Source organism: Fundulus heteroclitus, chromosome 2 (genome assembly GCF_011125445.2).
Source record: "Fundulus heteroclitus isolate FHET01 chromosome 2, MU-UCD_Fhet_4.1, whole genome shotgun sequence".
In the NCBI taxonomy this organism is placed as follows: Eukaryota; Metazoa; Chordata; class Actinopteri; order Cyprinodontiformes; family Fundulidae; genus Fundulus; species Fundulus heteroclitus.
Genome location: NC_046362.1, coordinates 2633566 through 2658450, shown reverse-complemented (window position 1 = coordinate 2658450; position 24885 = coordinate 2633566). Strand labels below are relative to the sequence as shown.

General features: G+C 42.7%; 1 protein-coding gene across 1 annotated transcript in view; it reads left to right on the top strand.

The window, feature by feature from the left end:
* The first annotated feature begins 2498 nt into the window (after positions 1 to 2498).
* The window catches only part of LOC105927018 (chemokine-like protein TAFA-5), a 69806-nt gene continuing 47419 nt past the window's right edge, over positions 2499 to 24885 (top strand). The window contains exon 1 of the mRNA XM_036145685.1: positions 2499 to 2912. Coding sequence (XP_036001578.1) covers positions 2756 to 2912 — 157 coding nt within the window. The 5' untranslated portion in view covers positions 2499 to 2755. The remainder of the gene's footprint in view (positions 2913 to 24885) is intronic.

The following is a 24885-nucleotide window of genomic DNA, read 5'->3' as shown; positions in this document are numbered from 1 at the left end:
CACACAATAGAGAAGCACTATAAATTTTTCATTTGCATTAAGGCCCTTTCAGACAGGATGCACTCTTCATTGCAGTTGCTGCAGAGTTCAGCGCATTTGCGCAGTGCTGCGCTGCTTGGTCGGCGCTGTACTGGCTGGGTTGGTGGGTCTAGTCATTTGTTTTTTGTCAGCAGCAAAGTGCTAGTACTAGCCTAGAAGGAAACGAGCAGCAAGGAAGAAGAGGCTATGGGTGCACTAAACCTTCAGGTCCAGAGAGAACCTTGGGGAGTTCAGGCTTGTTAAAGAGCTCCGTTTCCACGGCAATAAAAATCTTCAACATGTCATACAATACAGGAAATTCAGATACACTCAGTATTAAAGTCAAACAAACCCTGTTCTTTTTTCATTCATTATATAATGGAGAACCTGAAGTATCACTAGTTATTATGCATCAATGTGCACCTATATAGAGTAAAATAAAGTGTTTCTAATCCTTTCTGTGCTTTTCACAAGTGCTGTCATCTAGGCATCCTAGCCGCCTTTATCCCTGCAGGCAGGAATCTGAACCTGGTACCTGCAGGGTGGACCCAGGAGCAGGGGTCTGAAGACTGGATCCCTGGAGCCCGCTGCAGAGCTCCAACTGGCAGTTGATAGTCCAATGGAATGGTGGAGGTCTGGATGACGCTAGCCGGACTGCTGCAAACCACAGCGGAACACTGGAGGATGGCGGCCAAGTTACTGGAACCCATAGCGGAGCTCTGGAGACTTGGCAGGAAGCGGGTCCGCCTGTACCCCATCCTCGCTGAGTTCAGGAACATGGGTAGGAGTTGAGGCATCCACTGTACCCTCAGGGATGAGAACAGGAGCTGAGGTTTCCACCGGAAGTCAGGAGACTTATTACTGCTGCAGGGCTCCTACAAGAAGCCAGTCAGGAACCCACAAAAAAGTTAGGAGCCCCAGGGCTAATGAAGAGGATGGAGCCAGGAGTCTAGATTAAGAACTTGATGGGGCTGTTGATAGAGCCAAAGCTGTAGATGAAAGGAAGAAGAATGTAGACTGAGCACAAAGTGAAGATGATGAAGATGGTGGCACTGAGCGGGCTGTGGCACCCCCAGGTGACGTGGGTGCGCTTGTGGAAGTCCCACGCCTACAGTGGAGCCTATTGTGTGGGGTTGAAGAAGCTGCAGATTGGCAGGAAATATCAGTCTGAGCCTCTGGAACAGTCGAGGTGAATACTTAGTTGCTATTTATGTAACTTCTTACTGTCAGTGGTGAAAACATAGCAGTGCCTAAAGCGACACAGTCTGGATAACTATTTAGACATGATTAAGCTCCAGAGACAGAGTAATATTTTACCACAAGCAGTGATTCGAATAAGACAATTTATTACATGTCATTTAAATGTGTAAACATACAATACTGGGTGCATTGAGTATATTTATTGTCCTTCTGTGAAGATTTGGGGTGTCCACCCATACTTTTAGTACCCTTCAGTGCTGATGAACTGCAGGGTGAATAGTGACAGTTCGGTGTGACAGACATAGGGAATTCTAGAATAGAACAAGATAGCATCAACTGAAGAAGACTGTGTAGTGTTGTTTTAGTAGTTAAAATAGTAGCTTTCTAACACCTTTATTCTATGTTTTTGTGAATGTTTCATTTTAGAAACCTTAAAGCAAGTGTCTTAAGGTTTTAAGGTAACAACCGGACTGGAGCAAGCTGCTCCAGTCCGGTTGTTAAGTCTGGCATCACGAGTGAACTTCCGTGTTCAGATCAGCTGTATATGACACTGCGGTTTATGCTTCCGGTTAATTCTGTGATTTTCGTCCCAATCTTCTGCCTCCTACAGGCCCCGACTATCGGGATGACTTTCAATATAATCTTAGGATATTTCCAGCTGTGTGTGTTGTGTTAAATGTGATCTAGTCTGCTCAGAATTGCGTCGGAAGAAGGCAGTTGTCCTCCAGGACACTGAAGTGGCTAGCATCGCCCCTGGTTATATACATGTCTATAGTTGATTTTGGAAAGCTTACAAGAGCAAGATATAAAAACTTTAATGTGAAGTTTTTCTGAAAATAAAAGGAGTGTGTGGGCCAAAATACTTTATCTCAGTGCAACTCCATGCCATTGAGGGTTAGAAGACTCCCACTAAACTCTAAAAGGTTCATATTATGAAACTGCTGGTTCGGTAACTTTTTTACAAGAATTTAATAAATTCAAGATTTTAATAAATTTGGAAAAAAATTTTTTACTGGAACCTAAGGAGAGGCTTTAGGTTATCAGATGTAAATGATTGGCCAACTTTTTGTGTTATTTGTATCCTACATCATGCATCTGCTTTTTAAACGCATGCAGTCTGGCGTTCGGACCCCCATTCTGGCAGCATAACATCCCACTGTGCCCCGGTATGAATTCCAGAGGTTGCCGGCTTTTAAGCGAACCTGTGTGACGTCAGTCAGTGACGTCAGAGACATGGAAAGAGCCGCAGCAGCTGTCTGTGAGTTTTCAGTGGTGAAACATGCTTCAGCATCAGCATCCTCGGAGCCGACTCTTCTGATCTCCCGGTGGATTTACACCGATCCACATGAGAAGCGGACTGATGTGTAGGTCCTCAGTAGAGAGTTGTCGAACTTCTTCTTTGGATTGAATGTGTTTTTCAGAAGAACGTGGTACAACGGACCACTAAGGATCACTTTTAAATAGTTCCTTGGCTACTTCAGCCGCTACCATTGACGAGTGGTTTCAATCCTAACCTGGCTCGGATCGGAATTATTGCATGGTCCTGAGACAGACGCAGCAGAGCGCGGATCTAGTCCTCCCGGCTAGGACGTTTCTCCTCCGGGTCTCCGTGATGCTGCTCCTCCGGTTGGCTTGGGCTCTGACTGCCGCTGTGGTCGGCTTCCTGCTTCTGCACAACCACCTGCTAAGAGAAGGTACGGTTCTGTTTTCTACTCAGTTCTCCTCTCTTATTCACCACAGGAAGGCAATAACTTTCACACAGGCTTGGCGGAGATTTTATGCTGGATGCCCCTTACAGCCGCAACCGGGAATCGAACCCCAGTCCCCGTTTCAATGACCCCGCCAACCAGCAGATATTTACATCCCATACTGACCAAACAGCCGACACAAATTCTCCAATCCCACGTATAGCCAATTATAATTTCTTTATAGAATTAGTTGAAAACAGATGACAACGTGCAGCAGAGTTACAAATCATCAGCACACAGCAAACTATAAAGAAACTTCCAAATGTTCCCAAGACCCGCTCAGTGCATCACCGAGATCTGAGATGATTAAAGAGCTAAACGAGCAGCGGCCAGATGTGCTCGAATAGGTATGTCCCAGTGTGCCTTGCCTCCAGGTTTGGTCACTTTCTACTTGAAACAAAACCTTCTGCTCCAGGATGTTTCATTGCAAGCATGTGTCCCTTTGTATCTGTCGTGGGAAGTATTTGAAGCTGTTCTGATAACACAAAGTCATTTTCTATATTCCGCCTGTTGCCAACAGCTGTCAGACGGAGTTCTTAAAAAAATGATGTCACAGATCTTATCTAGGTAAGTCTAGATAAGCTTGGCGATCTGTATCAACTAGGGATGATGATGATAGGCTGGTGTCTATCTCCAGCAGCAGTCATTTGTAAGACCCTGGACGCTGCCAGCCCATCAAAGGGCAACACAGAGACAGCAGGACAAACAACTATGTATGTACACACTAACACCTAAGGGCAATTTAAAGAGACCAATTAATCTAACAGTCATGTTCTTGGATTGTGGGAGAAAGACAGAGTCTTTGTAAATACATAACCTAGTTAAGTGAGAGAAATGTTTTCGACCCATTTAGTGAGCTAGACAAAGATTACTTGTGCTTGGTTCAGAAGATCAACACTCTGCTGTTGCAGAGAACCATGTCCTCAATACTGCACTTCATTAGCGTTAAAAAAAAGTTCTTATAATTACAACAAAACCAAGCTAACAGTCTGCGAGGAGAGTTACACAGCAGAGATGCTTCTCTATGGTTACTGCACAGAGGAAAACAGAAAATCTAAACATAACTTGCTTCTTCTTTGATCAAATATTTTTACCTATTTCTTTCATACACTGTATAAAACAAAACAAAAAAAACATAGAATTATAGGTAAAACATTTTCTTCTTTCACAGTTTTAGAAAGTATTGTTATTGTTGATTTTATGGCTAAAAATGGTGCTGGTGTCAATATTTTAACTGTAGAAGAAAATGTTTTAACTTAAAAAACAAACTACGTTTTCCATTGAAATGAACATGAAAACTGCCTTTAAAATAAAGTTTGTGCCACAAAGCGTACATTTTCTTCACTGTAAATTCAAAATAATAAATTAATCTTGAAATAATAAAATACAATTTTACTCTAAAAATGCCCAGAATGCTTTACAGTTTAATTTTTATCAGAAAGCCTCCCTGTAAATATTGTAGTGAAACCAGTAAAAGAGTGTCAGCTCTGTTGATTTTAGAGTTCATGTTTTCTAAAATAATTCACTGTTTGAATAAATTATTTTACTCTTTATAAACACTGTTTTACTACATATTTTAAGATGAATCTGTTACATGCTTTTATTAAAGGGTTTACCTCATGAAATATGATCACCATGGTTCATTCTGTGATTCAAACCACAGTTTGAACTATCAACTACTACCTCATTTCATGGATACAAATATTTTTTAGGTATAAATAAAAGGTGATACAGCTTTAAATCATTCTATTTTGCAAGCTTAATACACAATGCACTGATTTATTAAAATTCCTAAATGTAAAACAATGATGTCCACCCTAGATTTCCTACAAAGTATTTTGTGTAACACCTTTGAAATTGTGAACATCAAATATTTAAACTCTTACTTAAAAATCACAAATGATTATGTCAATGACAGCAAATTCTCTTTTGCAAAACCAGTATAGTAAGTGGAGCATCCTGTCATGGTTTAGTTTTGGTCTGGCTTTTTCTCTGTTATTTTTCAGTTCCTCCTCCTCTCACTCAGCGCACCCTCCACTCCCTTAGCAATCAGTCACACCTGTTAGGCCCTAATCAGTCTGATCTCACTCCACCTGCCATGTTTCATGAATTGTTGTGCAATTCATGAAACATGTCATCTCAAGGCACTTTACAAAGTCAAAATCAATCATATTATACAGATTGGTCAAAAATGTCCTATATAAGGGAACCAGTTGATTGCTTCAAAGTCCCGACAAGCAGCGTTCACTCCTGGAGAAGCGTAGAGCTACAGGGAGAGTCGTCTGCATTGTACATGGCTTTGCAGCAATCCTTCATGTTGAGCAAGCATGAAGTGACAGTGGAAAGAAAAAACACCCATTAAAGGGAAGGAAAAACCTCCAGCAGAACCTGGCTTAGTATGAACGGTCATCTGCCTCGACAGACTGGGGGTTACAGAAGACAGAGCAGAGACACAACAAGAGAGACAAAAAAGCACAGAAGCACACATTGATCTAGTAATCTGTTCTACATTAGATGGTAATAGGGGGTGATCTGTCTTCCCTAGGATAAGGTCACAGTTAACAGAACGTCAGACCAGGTGTACCTACTATGAAGAAAAGAGAGAGAGCAAAAAGTTAAAAGCTGAAATGACAACAGTCATTTCAATGTAATGCAATGCAAAACTGGAGAACAGTAGAAATCAGTAGAGTGAGTAAAATATACCCTGATGTCCTCCAGTAGCCTAAGCCTATAGCAGCATAACAATAGAGGTAGCTCAGGGTAACATAAGCCACTCTAACTATAAGCTTTGTCAAAAAGGAAAGTTTTAAGATTAGTCTTAAAAGTAGACAGGGTGTCTGCCTCACGGACCAAAACTAGGAGTTGGTTCCACAGGAGAGGAGCCTGATAGCTAAAGGATCTGCCTCCCATTCTACTTTTAGAGACTCTAGGAATCACCAGCAGACCTGCAGTCTGAGAGCGAAGTGCTCTGTTAGGAACATACGGGGTAATCAGAGCTCTGATATATGATGGAGTTTGATTATTAAGGGCTTTATGCGTTAGAAGAAGAATTTTAAATTATATTCTTGATTTAACAGGAAGCCAATGAAGGGAAGCTAAAATAGGAGAAATATGATCCCTCTTGTTGATTTTCATCAGAACTCTTGCCGCAGCATTTTGGATCAGCTGAAGTGCATTTTGTGGACTTCCTGATAGTAAAGAATTACAATAGTCCAGCCTTGAAGTAACAAATGCATGGACTAGTTTTTCAGCATCACTCCTGGACAGAATGTTTCTAATTTTGGTGATATTCCTGAGGTGAAAAAAGGAAACTCTGGAAACCTGTTTAATATGGGATTTAAATGACATGTCTTAGTCGAAAACAACACCAAGATTTTTTACTTTATTACTAGAGGCCAAGTTAATGCCATCCAGATTAAGTGATTGATTAAGAAGTTTTTTTTTTTGAGGACACTGGTCCAAAGATTACAACTTCTGTCTTGTCAGAATTTAAGTGCAGGAAATTTAAAGTCTTCCAGCTTTTGATGTCATCAAGACATGGCTGCAGTCGAAGTAACAAAGAATTCAGTCCAACAATATTGTGGGATTTGAGACCTACATGGATATGGAAATGTATTAATATAGATAGATCACTATTAAATATGAAGAAAAGAAATATTATAGATATCTGCCAAGAATTTTATAATCAAATACAGATTAAATATAATTATTATTTGCAAATTTATATTGATGGTTCAAAAAATCCAAAATAATGGAGCAACTAGTGTAGCAGTAGTGATTCCTGAATTAAAAGATTAATATTTCGAAAAGAACATCTAATTATATCAGTATATATGCAGTAGAATTATGTGCTATATTAGCTTTAGAATGGGTGGAGGATACTAATATAAATAAAATAATAATTTGTAGTGATTCATTATTTGCATTATTAAGTATAGAAAAGGAATGTACCAATAATCTTCAAAATATATTATATGAGATTATGGCTGTTTATTATAGAATATGTGAACAAAATAAAAATGTAATATTATTTTGGACTCATTTAGGCATTTTGGGAAATGACAGAGCAGATAAGTTGGCTAAGGAGGCTATTAAAAAAGAAGACATTGATATGCCAGTAAAGTTATCAAAATCTGAAGGCAAAAGTATAGTTTGGACAGAAAGCAAGAATATATGGAAAATTAGGTGGGATAATTAAATAAATGGAAGGCAGTTGTATAGGATACAAAAAACAGTTGCTGTAACAAGGATTAGAGGAATAAACAGGACGGAGGAGATAATCATAAATAGAATAAGAACGGGTCACAGTTTTTTAAATGGCACTCTTTTTAAGATGGGGAAACATCTTACTGTTTTTTTTGTTGGTGTGGAAATGTAGAAACAATGGAACGCGTTTTTATTAGTTGCAGAAAATATGTAAATCAAAGAACATTATTAAAAACAGAATTACGTGTTAATGGGGAATTGAAATTTGAGAATGTGGTTGAAAAGTTAAATAGTACTAAGGGGAAGAAGAAGATTTTCCATTTTTAAAAAAATTCTGGGATCATGATGAGGATTTAAAAGATATATAAGCATCCCATAGATGGCAGTAATGCAATAACGATGCATGCAAGCTGCCGTTAAAACCTAAAGAAGAAGAAGTCTTCAGTCATCAATACCATAGACATCGGCCGTTTCTCAATTCACGAGAACGCGAGTACGGACTCGCGTTCTCGTCAAGTCCAGTCTTGGCGAGAACACAGGAAGATCGGACTTGACGAGAACGCGAGCACGCAGCACGTATGGTGTATTGGAACGGAAGCGTACTTGTGACGTCATGAGACGCACAGTTCTTTAGCATTTCTTTAACATTCAAAACTATTTATATACTACACCACAATAAATCGTATTGAAAATTTTTTTAAAACAACATTTTTAATTTCTAAAAAGCCTAAAAATTATCTTGCCGCGGTGCATTCTGGGAAAGCGGTCAGTCTGAAGAACGCACAAGTCTGCTCTGATGCATGCTCGATAAAGAGGGCGGGGCGAGAACTTAATAAATAATTTTGATTTTGTATTGACAGTTAACAAACTTCCAGAGCTCCGTCCCAGGATGCCCGGTTTTTACTCCGCTTATGGGTACGCAAATAAAAGGACACTACAAACCACATCCCGGGCAATTACCTTCCATAAGTAAGATTTATGATAGATAATCCTCATGATTTACAGTTACAGTTTTTCCCGGCATAAACACAATATGTGCTAATGGGTAGCAGGCATGGAGGCAGAGAGAAGTACATTAAACACCCTGATTTCTGAGAGATGTGACTGAGGATATATATATATATATTGTTTAAAATAATATAAACAATATAAGCAATAATATATATTGTTTTTGCTATGATTTTGTAATCTCTTTGATTCTAAGATTCAATATTAATTTTTTGTTGATTTCTTTCCCTCCTGTATTATATAATTTTTAAATGCTGTTATTGGCACCTCTGATTTCACTTGTCTGTATATAGTTTTGCTCCTATGTAGATAAGTGCTGTTGTCATCACGTACTCTTAAAAAGTGTCAGATGGTCACTGAGTATCTGTTTTTTGTATATATATATATATATATATATATATATATATATATATATATATATATATATATATATATATATATATATTAGTGCTGTCAAACGATTAATAATTTTAATCGCGATTAATCGCATAATGTCGATAGTTAACTCGAGATTAATCGCAAATTAATCGCATATTTTATCCTTTTATTTCTGACAGTGTAATAGTCTGTTTGGGCATTTTAATATGCAATTTTGCAATAAATGACACTAATAAAATACATGCTTGTACAAAAAATATTTTTATTTTGTTATTTTTCAAGCACTTTTCAGAATTGGAATGAAAACATCCTGGTGCCAAATGTTAAACTCTGGACTATAATGGCTATATGACTAATCATGACGCCCTGATGTTTACACAGTGTTTAAACAAATGTGTAAATAAATACCTGTTTTCATGCCGATATATTTTTTTTTGCCTCTTAAACAAAGATAGACATGGTATTATGCATAAATATATAAATTAATAAAAATTGTACATTTCAATAAAGTCATAAGTTTTGTTAATTTCTTCTCTCTCTCTCTCTCTCTCTCCCTCTCGCTCTCTCTCTTTCTCTCTCTCTCTCTCTGTCTCACACACACATCTAATTCTGAGCTTTTACACCAACAACAATAATTTATTTGAATATTTTTGCTTGCTGTTTCTATCCATATTCTTAGAGTTTAACCCTGGAAAAAGGTTTTAAATTTCCAGGTCATTCCAGTCTTACACTTTGCTTGCAACTGGGACAGGAGCTTAATACCCTTGAAAGAGACTGTTTAGCAACTGATTAGTAACTCCAGGTACTTCGTTTGGCAACGTGATTCAGCCTTAGTTTGTCAAATACAGAGACAATAAATTAATAAGCATTAAAGTGCGGTTTATGGGTTGGGGTTTCTGCAATGTTATCAGCGTGTAAAAGCTCATCTTCAGAACCAATGTCTGATAAAATAGTGATCTGCACCAAGTAATCTACTTGCAGCAGTTATCACCGGTTATTGCACCGTAAACTGCAGAAAATACGTGCAGAGTTGCTCTGTCTGCCTTTACTATCGTCTGCTCCTAGGGCGGAGTGATATTTCAGCTGGATACACTCTAATGTAGTGCAGGCAAGCCTCATAATAACCCCTATTTCGGCACTTATTTTAGAGCCCAAATAAGTGATTTCACTTTCAGAAACCTGCCCAAAAAAACCGCAACCCGTGACTCATGAAATTTACAAGCGCTTTTAGAAAAAAGAAGCCCAGAGTCGCATGTGTCCGAGGGTAAAAGAAACTTTGCGCTCACGCAGCGTGGGTCTGTTTTGCTACAGTTTTCTAGCACTCTTGAAACTACGGAAAACGCCGAGGGTAAAAGAAACCCAGTCCGGAGAACACGGCGGGGGAAAAAACATTAGGGAACGGTGTGTGTGTTTTGTCGCGCGATCAACGCGACAAAACACACACACCGTGTATATATATATATATATATATATATATATATATATATATATATATATATATTAGGGCTGGGCAACGATTAAAATATTTAATCGCGATTAATCGCCCTGATTAATCGCGATTAATCGCGATTAATCGCATTGTATTTACAAATTCCAAGAATGAATTCAAAAGTAGTGTAAAGAGCACTTTTATTTTAATGTTCTGCTGCCATATGAACAAAAGTGTTGTAACATTTGTAGCACTTATTTTATACTGGATATTTTCAACCCATCTATTGAATTTAGTGCACTAGTTGATCTTTTCTTCATAAGAGAACAGCAAGCACTGCAGCCAAAATATGGTCTTTTTTGACCTGCTGTATATTAGCCAGTCACTAAGCTTGATGTATCATGAAACTGTTGACCTTTTGGGTTTTGTGGTTTTTATTTTATTATTACAATTAAATAATAATAATAATAATAGTAATAATAATAGTAATAATAATAATAATAATAATAATAATAATAATAATAATAATAATAATGTTATGTTCAGTGTTTTTTCGCTAATCCACCTCTTATATATTTCAATCCTTATGTAATTTTGTCTGTGTTGTGTGCACCTGCCTGTTGCTTTAATCCTATAAATTTCCCCGTCGTGGGATAAAAAAAGGATTAGCTAATGTTATCTTATCTTAAATAACACTTTTGAATATATGTACTGGGTTCTTTCAAGGTCTTAATTACATGTTATGTGTGGGCTCCAGTAACATCCATCCATCCATCCATCCATCCATCCATCCATCCATCCATCCATCCATCCATCCATCCATCCATCCACTGATCTACCTGGATGTTCCCTGGAGGACTGAAACGCCTCAGTCAGAGACGTCAGTCTGTGGGTCTGTCGGGGCAGTGAGAGAAGTTTCGTCTCCTCTCTCCATTTCTGTGGCTCGACGTTTTAATGTTTTTTTAACGTGCTTAGATAAATTTGTTGTGTTTCCACTGAAATGAACCGGCTTTTTACAAAACATACAGCTTAATTTCATTTACGGTATTAAAATAAAGCCAAACGGTGCTACTTCCTCTGTTCATGTTTTTTCGCTGCTGCGGTCTCTCTCAGCTGTTTCTTTGTTAAGTTTGTGTGAGAGCTAAGTGGGCGGGCCAGGCTGAGCCTGCGTGCTGATTGGCTGGCGCCGCTGAGCCATGTACGAGAGGGGAGGGGGAGCGGGAGAGTGCTGCCGTGACAGCGCGCTGCAGTCAGCGCGCCTGCTGACTGACACTGACTGAAAGCATGTGAGCAACATGCGTTAATGCGCGATAAAATAAATATCGCCGTTAATAGTGTAATGAATTAACGCGAAATTCACGCGTTAACTTGCCCAGCCCTAATATATATATATATATATATATATATATATATATATATATATATATATATATATATATATATATATATATATATATATAGACAGAGAGAGAGAGAGAGAGAGAGAGAGAGAGAGAGAGAGAGGAGAGAGAGAGAGCGAGAGAGAGATGTGTGTATAATTTATGTGTGTTTATTATATTAATATATAACTGCAAAATATATAACTAAATCATTATGTGTAATCTGACTGAAAGGTCACCAGCATTGTGAACATATGATTAAAATGAGATCTGAGCTGGGTCCTTTTCATTCTGACAGCAGCTGTCTGATCTGTGGTCTGACCCAAGATGGCCGCCCTGTAGGCACGTCAGCTTAGCGGCCGGCAGTGTCCAATGGGACGTCTACGTATATGATGTCTATGATCAATACCGCCAAGCCTGTCAGGTCCAGTCTGCTTCAGTCAATCCAACACCACGCCGGTCAAGTCAGTTCGCTTCTGTCTCCGTAAACACCAAGCCTGTCTGTTCCAGTCCTTGCCCGTCACGTCTCGCTCCTCGTCTGCCAAGCTAAGTACCTGTTTGCTGCGCTGCTGGATTTTGCTTCTTCATCTTCATTATCCTCTGGTCTACAGTCCTGGTTCTGCAGCAGCCCAGCTCCTCCGGATTTCTCCCTGCTCTGTTCCTGTCAGCCAGCTCCTGCACCCTTCAACTCCTGTCCGGTAACAGACTCTGGTTCTCATCATCCACTACCCACTGTTTACAATAAACTCTCAAAACCAGTTCTGTGTGTGCGTACTCTCTCTGGGTTCATCTAAGACAAATCATGACACATCCATTATATTTTACATTAACTGTAGCGGACAATTCACAGATACCTTTACCATAACTTAGAGAACTTTAAATGTTATTGGTGCTGTTCTTATTACAATAATGATTTCAGTACATGTAGAATGAAATTTTTTCTTTCTTAAAAGTGGGGCGCAAACATTTAAGAGCCCCAGTTCTACAGTAAAACTAGTTGCATATGATCAGCATTTGACCGGGCATAGGGGGAAATGTTGAGTAGAGAGAAGTACACAGCCAAAACCTTGCGTTTCTTTGCAGAACCAACTGAGTTCACTACTAATGTATCCTGGTATAGAACCAGCTTGACACAATTTGGATTTTTGTGAATAAATGTGTTTGAACTAAACACATACATCACAGCAATCACTGAGAACATTTGGTCTTGAAACATTATTAGGAACCACTGAATTGAGACCATAGCCCCTTTTCAATTACAAGCCAAAGGATTTAAAGCCCCAGGATTTGGTTTCCCAGGTAAACCAAAGTCTGGGGCTCTTTGTTTTTTTCTGTTTCCATTTGCAAAGTTTTGGCAAAGTTGTGTTGAAAACTGCAGTACTATTCAGGTCCAGTGAGTGGCAACAGAATTACTTTTGCAACAACACATTATCAGTAGGGTAAAACTAACCTGTCTCACGACGGTCTAAACCCAGCTCACGTTCCCTATTAGTGGGTGAACAATCCAACGCTAGGTGAATTCTGCTTCACAAAGATAGGAAGAGCCAGAGTCCTCAAAAAATAAACTTCTTAACCAATCACTTAATCTGGGTGGCATTAACCTGGCCTCTGGTAATAAAGTAAAAAATCTTGGTGTTATTTTTGACCAAGACATGTCATTTAAATCCCATATTAAACAGGTTTCCAGAGTTTCCTTTTTTCACCTCCGGAATATCGGCAAAATTAGAAACATTCTGTCCAGGAGTGATGCTGAAAAACTGGTCCATGCATTTGTTACTTTAAGGCTGGACTATTGTAATTCTTTACTATCAGGAAGTCCACAAAATGCAGTTCAAAGCCTTCAGCTGATCCAAAATGCTGCAGCAAGAGTTCTGATGAAAATCAACAAGAGGGATCATATTTCTCCAATTTTAGCTTCCCTTCATTGGCTTCCTGTTAAATCAAGAATAGAATTTGAAATTCTTCTTCTAACGTATAAAGCCCTTAATAATCAAACTCCATCATATATCAGAGCTCTGATTACCCCTTATGTTCCTAACAGAGCACTTCGCTCTCAGACTGCAGGTCTGCTGGTGGTTCCTAGAGTCTCTAAAAGTAGAATGGGAGGCAGATCCTTTAGCTATCAGGCTCCTCTCCTGTGGAACCAACTCCCAGTTTTGGTCCGTGAGGCAGACACCCTGTCTACTTTTAAGACTAGGCTTAAAACTTTTCTTTTTGACAAAAATTATAACTAGTGGCTCATGTTACTCTCAGCTACCTTTATAGTTTTACTGCTATAGGCTTAGGCTACTGGAGTATATCAGGATCTAATTTTCTCACTCTATTGAGTTCTACTGTTCTTCAATTATGCATTATGTGTTGTCATTTCTGCTTTAACTTTCTGTTCTCTCTCTTTTCTCTTCATAGTAGGTACACCTGGTCTGGCGTTCTGTTAACTGTGACATCATCCAGAGAAGACGGCTCACCCGCTACTACCATCTAATGTAGAACAGATTACTAGATCAATGTGTGCTTCTGTGCTTTTTTGTCTCTCTTGTTGTGTCTCTGTTCTGTCTTCTGTAACCCCAGTCGGTCGAGGCAGATGACCGTTCATACTGAGCCCGGTTCTGCCGGAGGTTTTTCCTTCCCGTTAATGGGTGGTTTTTCTTCCCACTGTCGCTTCATGCTTGCTCAGTATGAGGGATTGCAGCAAAGCCATGTACAATGCAGATGACTCTCCCTGTGGCTCTACGGTTCCCCAGGAGTGAATGCTGCTTGTCGGGACTTTGATGCAATCAACTGGTTTCCTTATATAGGACATTTTTGACCAATCTGTATAATCTGACCCAATCTGTATAATATGATTGAACTTGACTTTGTAAAGTGCCTTGAGATGACATGTTTCATGATTTGGCGCTATATAAATAAAATTGAATTGAATTGAATTGAATTGAAAAACAAACAGAACTGAGAAGCCGTATCAGTGTCTTTTTTATCCGGACTCCGGATAAAACCGGATGGGTTAGGGTTAGGCTTTTGTAGATGGCGTTACATCTCCTTAACCCGTTTTATACCAATTCTTGAGTAAGCAGTTCTCACAACCCTGTTCTCAAATTGCCATCCGGAGGGGTCGGCTGGAGCTGGAACTTCTACTCTCCCCTGGTTTATGAAGGGTAGGGTGTGAGGGAGGCAGCGTCTCAGGGTTCGTGGGGTGGGCTCTGGTTGGCCGCCCTGTTCAGTTCATGTTGGCCGCATCTCCGGGTGGATGGGCCTGTCGGTTGTCTGGGCTTGGATCGGGGTGTGGGGTTAGGGCCAGAGTATGGTTATGGTTGGTCAGCGTTTGATTGTGGGCCCACCATCCCCCAATCCCGATGATGGGGTTTACCTTCCAGGTCTGGGGGCTGGATACCCCTCTAGGGTGCTGGCACGTGAACCTGGGAGTATAGGATGTGTGTGGTGGTTTTGTGGGTAAGAGTGTATGCTTGACTCAGGGTCACTAGGGTGGGAATGTGTGAATGTGATTGTGTACCTGGTTTTCTGTTTGACTTTATGTCAGGTTGGGTTTGGACTGCCCCCTCTCCTGTGATATGTGAGGTGTCCATTAAGTGGGGAGCCAATCCCCCTCATCCTGCTCTCCTCCGGTGGCTGGCACCTTGGCCCGCTGGTGCGTTGGTGGTCCTCAATGTCTGGGGCTAGGTGCTCGGACAGGCGTTGGCTTGCTCCTGGTGGCTGCTTCGGGGAGCCTGGGCCCCTGTGGCTCTGTCATGGGCTCTGCTGGGGGGTGGGGAGCCCCAGGGGCTCATGGCTTGGGCGTTGTGGCTGTTGGGGGGTGTGACTATATTCCTGTATATCCATCTGTAGTTAAAGGACAAGGTTCAGCAAATGCAAATTCTGCCCTGTAAAACAATGACAGCGCAATTGTCGCTGTATGATCTGAAGCCCCATTTGGAGCTTTTAAACAGGCTTTTGAAAAACTGTTAATTTGCTGCTGTAATATTATAATTTTTTAGAATAAAAAGTTAGCAGATGTGCATAATCAAAAAATAACAGAAATACCATTATAGAGCATTCAGTATTGTAAGAAAGCCCACACTGTTTCTGGATAAATACATTATTGTATGAGTTAAGTTCTGTTCCGTTTTGTGCCTCTTTGCTTGTAAACGTCTTGTTTGAAATGTCCCATGCTCCTGAATGCACCATAGCTTTCTGACGCTCGGGAATGCATCACACTGGTCTGTGAAGGCTGTGCTGTGTAGATGCACGTTTGATTTTCCCCTTAAGACAAACTTTGCAGTTTCAAAACTCACGTCGGCTGTCAGTTTATTGTTGTGTGTGAATGACAAGAGACCACAACAAATAAATCAGCCATACCTCAGACAAAATCTTTGGATTTAATGTTGTTCATAACACCCGTACTTTTGTAAATGAATCTGCCAAATAACCACAGTTTTTTTTCCCACGAGAGGTATTTTGAATCATTTTTATATTATTAATATAAGAACAAGTAGCTCCCATGGTCATATTTGAATTCGTTTTTCTCATCGATATGCAGTATCCCGCGACAGGGAATGCATATCTCGGCAGGCATGTACTTTTCGGCATAACATCGGTCCAATGTAGATTTGAGGGATGCAGTAAAATGCTAACTAACCAATGGGCAGAAGTTGACCCCTTAGGACCCTGCCCCTCCTCATTTGCATAATGAGGCAGAATAGCATACAGAAATGTAAAAACGAGAGACAGAAATGTAAAATCGACAAACAGAAATGTAAAAACGACAGACAGAAATGTAGAAAGGACAGACAGAAATGTAAAAAGGACAAACAGAAATAAATAGCATTGGAGAAATAAATAGGGCAAAAAAATACAAAGAAAGAATAAAACAGACAAAAATATCATAATATGCACATAGATAAATACCTAAAAAAGTAAGTAATAAATAAAGTAGCTAATTAAAAGAGATATATACATTTATGTCTCACTGTGTAATTTAATTTCTTCCAACATTTATTTGTTTATTGTGTTTTTGGTGGCAATTAATTGTATGCATATTTATTTTTTGAGCATTTATTTATTTCTGTATTAATTTTTAAATATGGTAGAGCTGGTCCTCCATATAATCGAGCAACACAATGAATTGGTAATGAAATTTGTTGCCAACACTTTTAAAATTTAAATTTATTGATACACTGTTGCCGCCCAACTTTAAAGATATTGTTAGTAAATCAGAGGCAAAAAGTATCATTAAACAAGAGTTGAAGAAAGGATGGAGAAAGGAAAAGAAGATGGTTTTATAGAACCAAAAATACAGTAAGAGATATAATAACTAGAAGATGGGGCAGAAAGGAGGGCACATTAATAAAAAAATTAAAGGAACTATACCTGAGTTTATTTTTGTCTGGTTAAAACAAATGGTTTTTTATTTAGCCTTTGCTAAGCAGCAAAACTACTCCAATGTGTTCCAGACAGGGTATGTAAACAGAACAACATGGCATGCATGTAAGTACATAGGAAAATATAATTTATCTGAGACGTAGTCATTCATGTAAAAGAAAGTGCAGAAAAGTCCTTTGAAGAAGCTTTGTTTCCTCCAGCGGATTATGCCAGAGGCGCTTGTTTAGCCTTGTGCATATCAAGGGTTTCTCGTTGCAAAAAAACAGTTGTGGTGGGGCTTACAGTTCAAACTCAACTGTTGGTGGTCAAATGGTGAGCGGATTGGAGGGTGGGGGGGCATACAAAACTTAATTTGACCCTGGTTAGTATAAAAAAGCATAGTACAAAGTAATGTGAATACTGTTGGGAGGAGGGATCGATAATCAATGTTAAACTAAAATGTTTCATGAGTTGGCGCTATATAAATAAAATTGAAATGAATTAAATTAAAATGTCAGAAATACAACATCGATTCATGGAATTTGATTTTAAAGTATACACTTGGCAATGTAAATCTTGGCAACCTACACTCCATACCAGTTGGTGGTGGTTAGGCACGCCTTAAAGTTTTTGGCCAAGAAGAAGAAGAAAAAGTCCAAAAATTGCGGTAAGACTTTGCGATTGGTGATTTCCTACATTTAGTTGCAGTTTATTTTTGTTTGTGTGGGAAATGGAGCCAAACCAACAAATAAAGTAAAAAGTTAAGTGTTAACCGTTCCTGCTCAGTCTTCTGACCGTGGTCGGAGGACACAGGGGAGTTCTTCCTCCAGGGCCGAAGTGGACTTTACTTCGGGGTTAACTCCGTCAAACGTCTTGCACATAAACCAAGCGGTGGCACGAATATGGTGGGAAGTCAACTCTTTAATAGGGCCAGCCAACAGTCGACAACTGCACAACCTTTTCCTTAACCGCTGCACTGGTCGTCCGCTACACACACTCTTTGTTTGTCCCACACACACCGTCCCTTCCTCGCTCGCTCCCAACATTTCCGTTCATGCAGCACACAGCGCCCCCCCCCCTCTAGCGTACACACCACAAACTGCGCTATCATCACATACAGCGGAGGCACTTTCCGCAACACTACCCCCACTCTGGATGGCAATTAAGAAATAATTCCACTCCAGCATTGCGGCGCATAAAACTGTTACACAATCCCATCACTATAAGAGGAAAAGAAAAAACTGTGACAATCGTCCGTACATATAGGTGGAGTGTAGCATCAAACCACATATCTCAGTGATGTTTTTAACCCGTTCAAGGCGAACCTCATGTGCCACATTAAGCTTTACATGCAATAGAGGGGGAGAGAAACTACTCAGCGACATCCAGGACGACCAGGCAGGACACTAACTGAACCCCATCAGATATAAAAAAAACAAACAGCAATCATGCCCGTGAAACAAACCATTTGCTCTGAAGTTAAATTTTCTCTGCAGTACGGACAACTGAACAGTAATAAAGAAAACAGATACAGGTGGTCAGTACGAACCGTTTTAACCAACTCCTGGAACCTTAAACTGAGTCCATGGTCTTACTTGGAACAATCCATGAGCCGTACCGGTCTGGTGCTCTACGCTGGCGCCTAGATCGTCGGAACGGCGGACCCAGAGGAGGTGAATATCCCACCGCACCCCCACCATCCTCAGAGTTGACATGGGAAGGGGAGGATGGGACAAATACACCCGGACTGGGATTCTTTGCAGTTGAGGTAGGCAACAGGGAACCGTCAGCACCTCCACTGGTTACATCAGAGAACAAACCCTGTAAATCCAGGTAACAGTCTGCAGAGTCCCCTTCTAAGGCTGGTGGTAGAACCTCTGTTGGTTCCCAGTGTCGACTCTGATCCAGGGCCCATCCGTTGTCCAGAGGCTCCCGACTGCGGTAATGCTTTAGCTGATCATGGTGGACGACTTTCACCTTGGACCTAGGGTTTTTCTGTATCCGGTAAACTAGGTCATCCAGTTGGCCCAGGACGAAGAATGGGCCTTCATATGCTGGGAGGAACTTTTTGACTTTATTCTTGACATGACGTGTTCCTTTAATAAGATACCACACAGGGGCTCCAACTCTGTACTGTGTGTGGCAGCAGTTTTTGTCGTACTGTCTCTTTGCACGTGTGACCGAGTCCCCCAGGGCTTCTCTAGCGATTTGGTGGGCCAACTCCAAACGTTCCCGCATCTGCTGCACATACTCTGGAGCAGTGGGTTGGTGTTCCGGATCAGGGGGTAAACCTGCGACGAGGTCCACTGGTTCACTTACTTCTCGGCCTAACATCATAAAGTTTGGAGTGAAACCTGTAGCACTATGTTTGGTTGACCTGTACGCCATAACAGCATAAGGAATCATTAGGTCCCAATCCCAATGGCACCGTGCTGCTGTGGTTGCCAGGATCTTTTGGAGGGTGGCGTTGAAACGCTCGACCTGACCGTCTGACTGCGGCCTGAATGGTGTTGTGTGAGTCTTGTCTATCCCAAACAAACTGCACATCCCTTGGAACACCTCAGACTCAAAATTGCGTCCCTGGTCGCTGTGAAGCGCTTGAGGTATTCCATAGCGGCACACCCACTCACTAGCTACGATACCGGCAACGGTCACAGCTCGCTCGTTCGGAATAGGAAATGCTTCAGTCCACTTTGTGAAGTAATCTTGTATCACAAGCACATAGCGGTTTCCACGCTCCGTCTCATTAAGTGGTCCCATTATGTCCAACGCAATGCGCTCCATAGGAGCTCCTACCTGGACTGTTCCCATAGGGGCTTGCGGTGTCTTCTGGGGTCGAGCCCGTGACGCACAGCTGGTACAGGTCTTACACCAAAGGGCAACATCCTCCCTCATGTGGTACCAGTAGTATCGGGTTCTTAATCTGGTCAGGGTCCGCTCTACACCAAAATGTCCACCCACTGGCCCCTCATGCATCTGTCTCATCACGTCGAGTTGTAGTTTACGTGGCAGCACAATCTGTGGGTAGAATTGGATGTCGTCAAGGCAATAGAACCGACGGACCAGAACTCCATCCCTGAAGTAAAGTCGTTTCCATTGAGTCCAGTACGTCTTAGTGGCCGGGCTGCATGGCGAGACCACAGACCACGGGGGGCGTTTGTCATCGGCCTTCATCCAGCTGCGTATGGGTGCAATGTCCACATCAGCATCCTGGGCCTGGCTCAGCTCCTCCATGGTCCAGCCATGAAACAAAGAAGCCGTGTCAACAGTCTCAGCCACATATATTTTCTCTGTCAATTTCACCATGCATCCATCAGTTTGAACATTGGCATGCATTCTGTCTGTGTCAGTGGAAATGTTTTGGTCTAAAGTCTCGGTAGCTGTTGTAAGGGTGTTTTGACTTACCCCCACTGGACAAACCTCTGTGGTGGAAGGTTGGTCCTCCACCCCCACTGAACTCAGCAACAGGGAGCTGATGTTAGAGTTCAAATCGCACTGGACAGCTTGATGGGTGATGGTTTTGGGTGGTGTCGAGGGGTCCTGCACTTTACATGGGCAGGACTGGCGGCAGGGTCTCCTGGAGAGGCTGTCGGCATTCGTGTGCTGTCGACCCGGACGGTGGATAATCTCAAAGTCATATTCAGCCAGTTTTTCCAGCCATCGAGCCAACTGTCCTTCTGGCTCTCTCATTTTGGTCAGCCAGCGCAGACTACTATGATCCGTACGCACCTTAAACGGCCGGCCGAGAAGATACTGACGAAAATGGGAGGTGAACTCCACTATGGCCAGAAGTTCACGTCTTGTTGTGCAGTAGTTTTGTTCCGGCTTTAGCAACTTGCGACTGCCATAAGCCAACACCCTTTCCACACCCCCCTGGATTTGTGACAGTACAGCATCAATGCCGGTGTCACTTGCATCAGTGTCGAGTATCATTTCCCTGCAGTCCATGGGATAGCCAAGAATGGGGGCCGAGGTGAGGAGGCACTTTAACTTGTTGAAAGCAGCCTGGTGCTCGGCATGCCATTGGAAGCGAGCATTTTTCTTAGTTAGGTTATGAAGGGGTTCAGCAATGGATGCAAAGTCCTTCACAAATCGGCGATAGTATGATGCCAAACCGATGAAACGTCGGACCTCCTGGATGGATGACGGTGTGGGCCACATTCTGACTTTTTGGACCTTGCTGGGGTCCGTAGCTACACCACGCTCAGACACTATGTGACCTAGGTAGGCCACCTCCCGACGGAAAAGGCAGCATTTGGCAGGTTTTAGTTTCAGATTAGCTTGTTGCAGTCTATAAAACACCTGGCCCAGCCGCTGCAGCATCTCCGACACATCCCTTGCCAGCACGATGATGTCATCCAGGTAGACCAAACAGGTCTCCCACTGCATGCCAGCCAAAACGCGGTCCATCAGCCGCTGGAACGTTGCAGGGGCGTTACATAACCCAAACGGCATGACATTCCACTCAAAGAGACCCGTCCTGGCGCAGAATGCTGTGGCTTTGCGTGCTCTTGGCGTCAACTCCACCTGCCAGTAACCCGAGGTAAGGTCCAACGTGCTGAACCATCTGGCAGTAGACAGTGTATCCAGCGTATCCTGGATACGGGGCAGGGGATAAGCGTCCGGTACGGTTCGCTCATTGAGAGCCCTGTAATCAATGCAGAGCCGGTATGTCCCATCCTTCTTGCGTACCATAATTATGGGTGAGGCCCAGCTGCTGTGGCTGCGTTGGGCGAGACCGTCCTGCAGGCTGTCATGTATCTGCCGGTCGGCGAATTGCTGCTTCTCTTTCGCCATTCTACGTGGAGGTTGTTTTATCGGGGCACCTGGACGAAGTACAACATCGTGCTGGACGAGATTGGTCCGGCCCAGATCAGCAGGCCCTGTGGAGAACACATGTCCATAAGTAGAGAGCAACTGTTTAAGTTGGAGGCACTCACCCTCATTGAGGTTTTTAGAGCTCTGAGCATAAAGCTCCTCAAGGTGCAAAGGGACCACTGGAACGCTGGCTGGCGAGTCTGTGGCTGGTGAGGCACAGGGAGGCTGCAAGGCTTCAGCTGGCTGGAGGAGACCAACCAGGGATCCTTCTTTAATGGTCACAGCGTTATTGCCCAGATTAAAGAGGCGAAGAGGGACCGTTTTAGACCTCTGGGGATGAACTAAGACTCTAGCGAGGAGTACTTTGTGCTTCTCAATAAAACCTTTAGTAGGGCTAAGTATCATGTCACTGCAGGCTGTCCCACTTAGCTGCACGCTGCCCCTCACAACATACTCCTGTCCTGGTTCCACCATCACGGTTCTAGATATTTTCACTGCATGCGACTTCAGGTTGGAATCAGGTTGGTAGTGGGGGACTTCTTCACCAAACAGGATAATGCGGTGTCTGCCGAAATCAAGACGGGCTTCAGCTTGTGCGAGGAAAGGATGGCCCAGCAGCACTTCTAACCTTGCTATATCTGCTACAAGAAAATCCACATCCACCTGACGGTTGTTGATGCTGACAGGTATCTGGGTCTCACCCAGCACTGGCACATCTACAGGTCCGACCCCCAATAAAGTCTCAACAATTGATGGACACAGCTGAGGTCTCACATCAGGATGGATGGAATTATAACAGTGCAACGGTAGCACATTTCTCCGCGCCCCACTGTCCAACAGAGCGCACACCTCCACTTCATAGAGTCGCATGCGGATACTCATTTCCTGGCTTTGGCTTTTCAGGTGGAGCACAGTGGATTCTTGGGTGTCACAGGGGGAACCGCCAGATATCAAACCCTTTGTGGTCTTGTGGGGAGAGGGGCACTGCTTCTGTATATGACCCCAACCTTGACAGTTATGGCAGCGAACCTTCCCTTTTGTCACATTTTTGCGGTTATTAAAGGCTGAGGGAATGTGTGTGGCAACCCAGTTTGGTGAAGAACTTGTCACAGGTGTAGCTTTAATAACTCTTTCATGTTCGTCATTGGCTCTAACTACAGCAGTTCGGGGCCGTCGTTCCACCATGTTGCGGGCTCCTGGCTGCATGGCACCGGCGACATAAGCTGCAGCCCTTCTTGTGGTTTCATGGGCATGAGCTATTTCATATGCACGGGCGAGTGTGGGTGGTCGTTGCTCTAATAATTTCTGGACTATTTCTGCATCACCCAGACCATTGGTGAAAACTTCGACAGCGATGGAGTCCTGTTCGACTTCAGCCCTGTCACCATAAGCCACCGCCACCTTCCCATAAATATCATCTCTGAATGTATGTAAGGCCTCTTCGTGTTTCCGTACTCGCTGCCTCAGTTCTACTGCCACTGCAGCGGCATGATCAGAGGATGGACCGTAAGCAATTTCCAGTTCGTCCACCAGGCGGCGGTAATCCCACTTGGAAGAGCGAGGATTTCTGTGGACAATGGCCCCCGCTGTGCCAACCAGGCAGAATTTCAGCTGCACTGTCATTGTCTTTTCAGACCAATGGTTCGCTTCGGCGCAGCTTTCGAACCTGTGCAGAAATTCTTTCCACGGTGTGGTACCGTCGTATTGGCCCGGCCGTAAAGTAGGGACCCTCTCTCTAGGATCTCCATCCTCCTCACTGTCGGACAAGGGTTGCCGCAACACGAAACAGGGTTTATCAGCTTTTAAGCGGGGCTGGGGCCGTGCAGGGGTTTGCTTATAGCTTATCGTTTCATCCAGTTCGGGTGTACATTGCACTGCGGGAAATACCACAGGGTTAAATGGGGCCGGCGTGCTGTGCACAAAGTTTCGTACATGAGCCGGGGCGAACGGGTTGGAGTCCGTGTAATTACTTTTCATTTGAAACGCGGGGGCTGCGTAGTAATGCGTCCCGCCGACTGCATTCCCTCCACGGGCATAACTTTCACATTCAGCAGCAACGAATGGGTTCGTAGAGCTAAACTGTGGCTGAGCGGAGCCGTAGCGCGGTGCAAACAAGTCCCCTCCTTTAGCATGCGAGCCAAAACAGCGTTCATCACAGAGAAAAGGGTTGAAATGTTCACCTTTCACCACCGTCGCATCTTCAGTAGCCTTTCTACACTCAGCACCCTCGGAAGACATATCCAATGTCATAAACGGGTTGGAATAATCTGTTTCGAGCCCATAGTCTTTAGGGGGCTGGCGAGCGGCGGCGTCCATCTTGCGGTCGTTCGGCAACGGGCTAATGCAGTCTCTCGGCTTTATTGCTAGCTGCTTCTTTCTCTCTTACTCCAAACTCACCACTTGTCCAGCAAGACGCAGAGGTCCCTTCGTGGTCGCCAGTGTTAACCGTTCCTGCTCAGTCTTCTGACCGTGGTCGGAGGACACAGGGGAGTTCTTCCTCCAGGGCCGAAGTGGACTTTACTTCGGGGTTAACTCCGTCAAACGTCTTGCACATAAACCAAGCGGTGGCACGAATATGGTGGGAAGTCAACTCTTTAATAGGGCCAGCCAACAGTCGACAACTGCACAACCTTTTCCTTAACCGCTGCACTGGTCGTCCGCTACACACACTCTTTGTTTGTCCCACACACACCGTCCCTTCCTCGCTCGCTCCCAACATTTCCGTTCATGCAGCACACAGCGCCCCCCCCCTCTAGCGTACACACCACAAACTGCGCTATCATCACATACAGCGGAGGCACTTTCCGCAACATAAGGATGGATTCTATAAAACAAGAATAAAACATCTGCATGCTATCAACATTGACAAACATGTCATCTCAAGGCACTTTCCAAAGTCAAATTCAATCAGATTATACAGATTGGTAAAAAAAAATTCCTATCTAAGGAAACCCAGTAGATTGCATCAAATCTTGAACAGCAGCATTCACTCCTGAAAGCGCTTAGAGCCACAGGGAGAGTCGTCTGCATTATCCAAGTCTTTGCAGAAATCCCTCATATTGAGCAAGCATGAAGCAATTTTTTTTTAAGAAAATGAATGTGACATTCCTTATTGATTTAGCAATGCTTATTTAAGTGTAATTCCTTACCGATACTGTAAGATGCAATACAAGTACCTTTAAACTTCATTTATTATAAATGTGTTTTTCATTTATTATAAATGATACCTGATGCAAAAAGTGTGCAAACTGCTCAAAACTGAGTGCTGAATTTAATTACATTGCCTGCATTTAAATGCTATCAACTGCTTTATATGCCAGATTATGACAAGAGACTCCTTCCTGGACAG